The 9,802-nt window shown below is 34.9% G+C and overlaps 1 protein-coding gene across 1 annotated transcript; it reads right to left on the reverse strand.

Moving 5' to 3' along the window:
• Window positions 1-2,927: 2,927 nt before the first annotated feature.
• On the reverse strand, window positions 2,928-4,151 carry tmsb (thymosin, beta). Its single transcript, XM_051093026.1, has 3 exons — window positions 4,053-4,151; window positions 3,499-3,607; window positions 2,928-3,143 (listed from the first exon to the last, which is right to left on the reverse strand). The coding sequence occupies exons 2-3, from the start codon at window positions 3,596-3,598 to the stop codon at window positions 3,106-3,108; spliced, it is 138 nt and encodes a 45-aa protein (XP_050948983.1). The 5' UTR covers window positions 3,599-3,607; window positions 4,053-4,151; the 3' UTR covers window positions 2,928-3,105.
• Window positions 4,152-9,802: the final 5,651 nt, after the last annotated feature.

Raw genomic sequence — 9,802 nt, forward strand, 5'->3', positions numbered from 1 at the left:
CATATGCTGGTAGGTATGTAGATTTTAGGTATGTTTTGATGCTGGTTTAAGCTGGTCTTTTGCTGGTTTATGCTGGTCCTTAGCTGGTCATGTTGCTGGTCAAGGACCAGCATAAACCAGCTAAGGACCAGCTTAAACCAGCATCCCAGCATCAAAACTTACCTACCAGCATATACTGGCATTTTCACCAGGGTACCGAAACAATGATGACATGTTTTGGTCGTGACTGTTACGGTAGTGACAATTTTAGATATTTTTGAGCCCAGCTCAAAGATGCTAATCAGCACATGGTTAGCTAGTACAGTTCTGAACAGCTGTACACATATAAAAACTAAATATTATGCACACCCAAAAAAGTGTGCTTAATTGCAGAAAAACATAGAGGTTAGGGTTCAAGACAGCCACCTTCCAACTGAAAGTACCCAATAAATTATGTTTTTATACACATTAAGCTTACTTACATTTTAAATATTATCATGGGTTTAAACCGATAATAGAATGATCTTAGTAAACATATAAGATTTGAATACCTAAACGCTTTTTAAACGTGTTTTTTCTTTGTGGGACAGCAGTTTGCACCAGAATGGCCAATATATTCTTATACGCTAAATATGATCCCCCTATAACACCATGTGTGCAAGTGTTCTTGGTATTTATGTTGGTAGGCTATTTATGGCCTAATATTACAGCAGTGACCTTTAAATTGGAGACGTTACGTATTTTTTTTTTAATTTCGAGACGGCTTAGGCTAATATGACGCCATAAAGACCTTTTAAAGTGCTCTGGAAAGAAGGGTTCTAAATAGAATGAAGTTCAGCGGATAGTGTACGTGTTCTCCTCACGGGATTACTGACACGTTTTTCTTTTGTAACTCCGTGGTACTTTACCTGCTGACAGGCACGAGTTTTCACCCAGCTTCACGTGCAAACCCCTTGTGGTATGTAAAAGCACGTGAAGTCGGTATATTTGCCCCCCCTGCCGGGCTGTTGTGGTCTGTGACAGGCTAACCAAATGAGCTTTAATGGTTTATAGCAACCCCACCCGAACCCGCCCTTCATTAGCAATGGTTGTTAATCACTGTTAACACCTGCTATAAACCATATTTATGAGTAGATAGAAATAAAATACATATTCAACGTAATGAGGAATATAAATGACCAAAGATGTCAAAATACATAAAATGATATCCAATGAAATGCAATAAACTCAAGAGCTGAAACTGAATGATTGTGTTGTTGTCTTGATTTAAACACTTCAAACTCATTATTCAAATCCAGCAAGATGTGATGCAGCATCCAATGACTTCAGTGCATGTTTAGCCTTCATAAATTTGAAAATATAGTAGACAAAATACAAAAACATGCATCTTCCATGGACTGGACTGCAGTGACTACGTAGGCCAATGATATTCAGTGATATATAAGTTAGTGGTGTAGTAATTGTTAGCTCCAAGGCTTCTTATTGTTGTGTTTTCTGAGGTAAATCCAGGTAAATCCCATTAAATGACCATTCACACGCTTTTTAATTGACGGTATAAATGCTTGGAAATAATATTTAACGTTTTCAAGTCATTATTAATTATTTATAGCGCGCCTGCCACCCAATAATTGGAGTAAGTGTTTTGTATACTTTTAATGTAACACAAATCCTCGCCTTTAAATTCTGTCAATCTGATCACGAAATACAAACAATAAATCTGTTTTTCTGCTCTTTATGTGGCATGAGATTACTGTTCAGTTCAAACAGCATGTGAATCATTCATAGTTTTCTTTTTTTTTTCTCTACTAGTTACAGCATGAAATACGCAGGAATAAATATCAAAAGTTATGCTGAATAAAATCTGCACAACTTAATAAAACAAATGTCTCATGTAATCGATCAATCAGTGTTTGAAAATCATCAGTAAACAACTGCTTGTAAATAGCATAACAGTCCTAATATAATCTCAGAAACGCCAACAATAGCCTATAACTTGCCAATGTTGTTTTATTATTTTTATAAATCAGTCAGTTAACCGCCACAGACCTTTTTTTAGGTGGAATTTTCTCAATGATTAACTTTATTCACAATATAACACAACTTTAAACTCATAATGTTGACTTTATTCTAAAAATGTTGTGGTACTGCTGCCATATTTACTAAATTACTTAAGGCAAACAGATTCTTGGCACAGCGGTCCAAAACGCAAAAAGACAGAAATTAATAATAATAATAATAATAATAATAATAATAATAATAATAATAATAATAATGATAAAAATACTCACTACTCACATTGTAGTTGTAATTAATATAATTTAATTTAATTATTTCGCCAAATTCATCCTCAGTGTCCTCAGTGTTTGATTTTAGGCTTTGCGTTTTCTTAATGAAAAGAAGTCTTTTGATAAAAGAGAATTAAAATGAAAGGAAGAGAATTAAAACATTGCAGGTGTCTCTGAAGCTAGATACAGTTGTGATACGGTCTTTTACAGTCTTTTATAAAGTAACAACAAGCTACAGTTAGCATTTAATGGCAGTGAGTATCATTCATGTTCTATAGTGCCATCTAGTGGTAAAATGAAGGGACGTGTCAGAAATGATCTTACTGATAAAATAATAATATATATTAGGCCTATATTAGTTAGTTTTGTAGACGCGTTCTTACCAAAATTCTTATCATTTATAGACGTCATTGCTAATATGTCTTGTGTGAACATCCACTGCAAATACAACGCCATTAAAACCTTGTGCAATACTTAAGAAATAACGAGTGATTTCCTTTCGACCCATGTGATTTACCTCTCTTTGCGTTTTGAGTGTTTGTCGTGTAAATTATAAACGTTTTGCTAGTTTTCTGACGAGGACGGGATTCGAACCCACGTGTGCAGAGCACAGTTGATTAGCATCCATAGTCATGTCGTCATGCCGTGAATGCATTCGAATGACAGTCTGACCCCACTGGATAAAACACATCCGTACATTTCTTTTTATTTAATTCTCGAACAAAAACAAAACTATAAAACAAATGTCACATCAGTTACTAGTTCAATTCCTCTCAAAGTGTCTCTTCTGGTTGATCTCAGTCGTTCACTTCGCTCTCTGTTGTGTGACTGAAAGCACCATTCAAGGCGTGGACTCTCCTTGTCTCTCCTGTTCAATAGCTGCAGAAAGAAATGGTTTCACAGGCTTTGAGAAGTGCTTTAAGTGAATAAAGATTGAATTGGCTTTATTCTGTAGAGCAAGAAGGAAAAATATAACTTAAAATGACTTCTTGAGGACTTTATTAACCATATGGCTTTATACTTTCCAAATCAAATTATGACAAAGAATTGATCATTCTGGATAACACACGCTAATCAAAATATTTACTTCATTTCACATGCAGTAGGTTTCCTGAATTGAATCACTGTCATTTATACATTTTAACAGAGAGATAACTAATATATTAAAAACTAAACATTATATTGATCATAACATAATTACAATAACTTCACTGTTTCAGGATCAGATACTCACTTTCTTTGGTTGGCAAGGGATTCTTTTCTTGGGTCTCTGTCTTCCTGAGTTTAGTTTTATCGAAGGATGTGATTTCCGTCATGTTGGGTTTGTCAGCCATGTTTTGGCACTGTATACCGAAGAAAATACCAGTTGAATAGGCAAATAAATTCATATTTGTTCATCAAGCTCAAACATAACAAAAGTGAACTAAAACATCTTCAGTGGAGTTTGGTGAGGGCATCATTTGACCAGTGTCCCACCCGTTCTTCTTATTGTGTAAAACTATAATTCATTCAATGAAAAATTGTCTAGCTGCTGCTCATATTTAAGGAATGTGTTCCTTAAAATCATTTCCAATCTGCCAAGTCAGATGACTGTTGGCCATCATGTCTTTATGGGAAATGGGAATGTCTAGCCTATGTCTTTGTTCTGCGCCCTGCTTCTCAGAGTCAATTTCTCTGCTTCTCACTTCAAATCTCTAGACATTTCAGAGTGTCTTTCTGAAAATGAGTAGATAGAACACAAAGCCACCTCTAAAAGCAACCAGAATATTGGAGTGTAAAAAGTCTTACCGTGATGCAGCGTATGGGCACGAGAGCTGAATGAGAAAGTGTCGGTCTGTCTGTGTGGGTGGATGAAGCAGCAGGTTCTGTCTTATGAGGAGGGGGCTACACCGCCTGTCCCCAGGGTTATTTGATTGGCCACACCCCCCTTTGTCTTTTTCACTCACGTTACATGAAATATTCATGATCTTGAAATTAAGGGAGGAGCAGATTTGAACGTAAACCTGCTGACCTTGCATGGGAGAGGAGTGTACCAGATTTTATTTAGTTAGGGGAATGAGACCCAATTATGTGAAACATTCAGGGAGTGGAACAAGATTCAATCTAAAAATAATAGATGTGAAATATTATTTGAAATTAAAATAACTGTTTACTATTTTAATATTTTTAAAAATGTAATTTATTTCTGTGATGGTGAAGCTGAATATTTAGCAGCCATTACTCCAGTCTTCAGTGTCCTTTAGAAATAATTCTGATATGCTGATTGGTGCTCAAGAAGCATCGCTTCAGATATGAGATTTCTCGACTTGCATGACTCTCTGCATGTGGGCAAACATAAGCTTTAGTGTGTACATACATGAACCAACTGCTTGAAACCACAGAGTGGTGTGTGCCCCGGCTCAGCTGCTGCATCCCATACACACAGAGTCATCCAACACCAGACACATGGTGCCTCAGAGCAGCTGTTCTTGAGCTGATACATATGGGGAGGAAGTGACCGGAGATCTATAAGCACCACACAGCTGTCCCTTTCTAGGCCCTGTCCCTGAGACACAGACCTTCGACCTTCAGAGGGAATAGAGAAAACAAATCTCTTTTAGCATCTTTGTCTGGATTTTCCTGATAAATGACAATATTATCAGCATTAGATATATATTATATTCATATTAAATTGATCAAAAGGGACATTGAAAACATTTACAATGTTACAAAAAATTAAAAGGAAAGTTCACCCAAAAAGGAAAATTCTGTCGATGTCCTTACTACCTTTCTAGGCCTTGAACTTACAGTTGCTTTGCTGTCTATGCAAGGTCAAAAAGCTCTTGGATTTCATCAGAAATATCTTAATTTGTGTTCCAAAGATGAACAAAGGTCTTACACGTTTGGAGCGACATTAGGGTGAGTAATAAATGACAGAATTTTCATTTTTGGGTGAACTATCACTTTAATATTTTAAATAAATGCTCGTCTTTGAACTTTCTATTCATCAAAGAATACTGAAAAAATGTTTCCACAAAATAAAAAACTGGTTTTAACATTGATCGTAATGGGAACCATTATTAATAACTGAGCACCAATATTAATTTAGCGTCAAATTAGCATATTGACATTGAAGACTGGAGTAATAGTTTAGCTTTGACCACAGGAATAAATTACACTTTAAAATATATTAAAATAGAAAGCAGTTATTTTAAATAGTATTTTGGTGTATTTTGGATAAATGCAACAGAAGAGACTTTTAAAAAACATAAAATTTGTTCTGACTGGTAGTGTATTTATTAATAATAATAGCTGTTGAAAATTCAGCTTTGCATCACAGGAATAAATTACATTTTAATATAAATTCAAATAGAAAACAGTTATTTCTGGTTTTAATAATATTTTACAATATTACTGTATTTTGATCAAATAAAAGCAGGCATGGTGAGCATAAGTGACTTTGTTCAGCAACATTAAAAAAAATTTTTTTCGAATGTTTGACTGAATAATTTTTACATGTACGCTACCAGTCAAAAGTTTTTGGACAGTAGGATTTTTAATGTTTTTAAAGTCTCTTCTGCCCACCAAGCCTGCATTTATTTAATCCAAAGTACAGCAAAAGCAGTACCATTTTGAAATATTTTTCTATTTTAAATAACTGTTTTCTATTTTAATATATTTTAAAATGTAATTCATTCCTGTGATTTCAACGCTGAATTTTTTCATCATTATTCCAGTCACATGATTCTTCAGAAATGATTCTAATTTGCTGCTCAAAAAACATTTATTATTATTATTATTATGTTGAAAACAGTTGAGTAGAATTTTACAGGTTTCTTTGATGAATAGAAAGTTCAGAAGAACATCATTTATCTGAAATAGAAATCTTTTGTAACATTATAAATGTCTTTATCATCACTTTTGATTAATTTAAAGCATCCTTGCTAAATTAAAGTATTATTATGTATAATTTCTAATAGAGAAAAAACATAGAGACTCCAAGCTTTTGAACAGTATAATGTATTGTGTTACAAAAGCTATGTATTTCAGATAAATGCTTGTCTTTGGATCTTTCTATTCATCAAAGAATAAAAAATGTGCTCAACTGTTTTAAATATTAACAACAACAACAACAACAACAACAATAATAATAATAATAAATGTTTCTTGAACAGCAAATCAGCATAATAGAATGATTTCTGAATGATTACGTGACACTGAAGACTGGAGTAATGACGCTGAAAATTTAGCTTTGACCACAGGAATAAATTACACTTTAAAATATATTAAACTAGAAAGCAGTTATTTTAAATAGTATTTTGGTGTATTTTGGATAAATGCAACAGAAGAGACTTTTAAAAAACATAAAAATCTGTTCTGACTGGTAGTGTATTTATTAATAACTTTAATCACTTGAAATTAATGGTTCCTTCTATGTTCAAGATTGACTCACAAAAATGTATTTTTCTAATCTCACCACCAGATGGACCCATAGTAACACAAATGCAAGGTTCTCTGTGTTAAACTACACAAGTGCCACAGCGCATTTTCCAGAAATAATGTGTTAGAACATGTGGACAAGATTTACACTAAAGTCTTTTTCATTGTAAGTTAAATCTTAGTAGATAACATTGCCCTTTATGATTCAAAACCTTTTCAGCTTCTGATATTGAACTACTAAATCTGAGAAAACTATCCAGTTGAGTTATTGTGTGTGTTGGGGGAGTTTAATTTGCTCGTTGTTACTCATTGCGTGCATCATCTGTACTGAGATCCTCTTCACCATCCCCATATCAGGGGTATCATTTACTGTTTATGAAACAGAACCAATTAGCTCAACATGCCTTTGGTCGTCAAATGACAGGTGTGGGTGAAACCCTTGGGAACCGTCTATATGGAAACAGCCAGTAGAGGGAGATGAGATGGCATTAAGGGTGATGGACTCTAATGTATTGAATATGATTGTTTAGCTTTATTCGCTGAAAATCTTAAGCTGGCACATTAACATTGACACAAATCACTCCTCGTTTATCATCTTGGAACATGCTTCTCACGTACGAGCAAAAATCCCCACAATATAATCTGCTTTGAGGACAGCTGGTCCAACTGCAAACTGGCCTACTGAATAATAGCGACCCTGACTTTTAGTCACAATTAACGAGTTGAATGGAGTCTAGACTGTTTATTCATAACCTTTGAATAACCCCACAAAAGCCCAAGGGCTATGTTAAGAGATTTGTCCTCACATTTGCAGAAAAATCACTCTCCTCCTTCCCCTCGCTCTTCAAGCAGACTGCGCTCGACGTGCCGCAGCTGTGCTCAGCAGAGCAAAGCGATGTTCACCCTTTTCAAAGTCCACTTCCCACATGAACCTGCCTCACTCCGCACCTCCTCATCCTTACAACATCAAACATCGTCATTGAGAGGGTCGTCTGTAGCGCGTCTTAAAAGGTGATTTATTTCCCTTAAACTCCAAGAGCAACAACTTCACACACGTAAAGTCTACGAATCACCTTTCATTGCTAGCGGCAGTCTATAACCCTGGTGAAAAAACCAGCATATGCTGGTAGGTATGTTTTGATGCTGGTTTAAGCTGGTCCTTTGCTGGTTTATGCTGGTCCTTAGCTGGTCCTTTGCTGGTTCATGCTGGTCCTTGACCAGCAACATGACCAGCAAAAACCAGCTAAGGACCAGCTTAAACCAGCATCAAAACCTACCTAACCAGCATTCCAGCATCAAAACATACCTACCAGCATATGCTGGTTTTTTCACCAGGGAAAAGAAGTGGCATGTGAAAGAAGGCTTAATATAAGTGACACAGAAACCACCTGTACCTGCTAAATGATGGAAATGTGCTCCACACCTGAAATTATTCCGTTCATCCGTTAGTTTGACAGTTGTTCCCCGTTTTCGGTTCAGTTTTGTTGACAGCATCACTTCATCCTCAAGGTTGTTCGTAAATGAGATTGTTTCTAAACCCCACAATGTAAGTTCAATATGGGAGTTTGAAGTGTTTGGTTATCATCACAGAGTAATAAAATAACTATAGGAATATATAAAAGATTAAAGTCGGGATAAAACAAACCGACAACAGACATCAATAACGAGTCCTGAATAGAAATAAACTTTCACAAACAAAACAGTTGAAGCATTGAAGTGCTTATTAACTGTCATCTCTGCTGCATATTTCAATTGTTTATTTCCGCTATTAAAAAAAGAGAAAGGAATAGGTTTTTATGCTGGCAGGATTGGGTTCCGGCACAATTACTTTGAAGCAATTTCATCACAGTAAGTGTTTCGTGGACATCCAAATAACCCTATTTATTTGTGCAATTGCTGTCTTAAAGAAATATTCCAAGTTCAGTACAATAAGATGTTTTGGTAACCACACGTTGGTACCCTACCCTGATAGCACACGTACATCTTGGAGACGTCTATTTGATGTCTGCATTTATTTGTGTTTGCTCATCTGCAATACATCCACAGGATGTGTCCTATCAGATGTCAAAAAGACATCTATTAGATGTCTTTAAGATGTTTATGATTTAGAATGTATGTAAAACTGATATCTTACAGACGTCTGTCAGATGTTTGTACACGGTAGATGCTTTCCAGATCAAGTAATCTTTAACAGACATCTTGCAGACGTATGTGTGCTATCTGGGTAGAAAAAATAAACTGTGCCACATTATTTATTAAATTTCATACTAACTAAGCCTATATTTCAAATCAATTAACATTAGTACCCTTACAAAAATTAGCCATGGTTTTATTATAGTAAACTATGGTTTTTGGTGCATTGATTACCATTTGTATAACTATAGTTTTACTACAAATTCCATGGTTAAACTATGGTTAGTGTAAGACCATGGTTAAGTTGTGGTTACCATGGTTTAACTATACCCAGATAGCACACGTATGTCTGCAAGATGTCTGTTAAAGATCACTTGATCTGGAAAGCCTCTGCTGTGTACAAGCATCTTACAGAAGTCAGTTGTACATACATTCTAAATCATAAACATCTTAAAGACATCTAATAGACGTCTATTTGACATCTGATTGGAAACCTCCCACAGATGTATTGCAGATGAGCAAACATCCTAAAAAAACATCCGTCTTGCAGCTGTAAATGCAGATGTCAAATAGACATCTCAGTTATATACGTGTGCTATCAGGGATAGTAACCATGTATTTTTTTGGTTTTATTTGTAGTAAAACCATGGTTAATTTTCGTATTGACACATCTAATAAAATCACATATGATTATACTTTATTTGGAGTATTTCTAAATTGCACAATGCACGTTTATGTCTAAAATGTGTATTATTACCGCTATTAATAAGGATTATAATGCAAGTCTTTAAATGCATGATATTTAAAATGTATCTGAACTTGCAATAGTTCCACTTTAACACAATCAGATATATTTTTGTGTACATTACTTCTGCACAATTAAAGTGCATTAAGCACAAAATTAGTTCCAATTTAGCAGAATAAATACACTAGATTTGTATACCAAAAGTACAATTGCAGGGTATTTTTATTAAGCACATAAATAT

Source organism: Labeo rohita, chromosome 21 (genome assembly GCF_022985175.1).
Source record: "Labeo rohita strain BAU-BD-2019 chromosome 21, IGBB_LRoh.1.0, whole genome shotgun sequence".
Classification (NCBI taxonomy): Eukaryota; Metazoa; Chordata; class Actinopteri; order Cypriniformes; family Cyprinidae; genus Labeo; species Labeo rohita.

Coding starts and splice junctions, on each gene's coding strand:
- tmsb (XM_051093026.1), bottom strand. CDS start 3,598: ATGGCTGACAAACCCAACATGACGGAAATCACATCCTTCGATAAAACT. Junction 3,144..3,498: donor TCCCTTGCCAACCAAAGAAA/GTGAGTATCTGA, acceptor TTCTTTCTGCAG/CTATTGAACAGGAGAGACAA.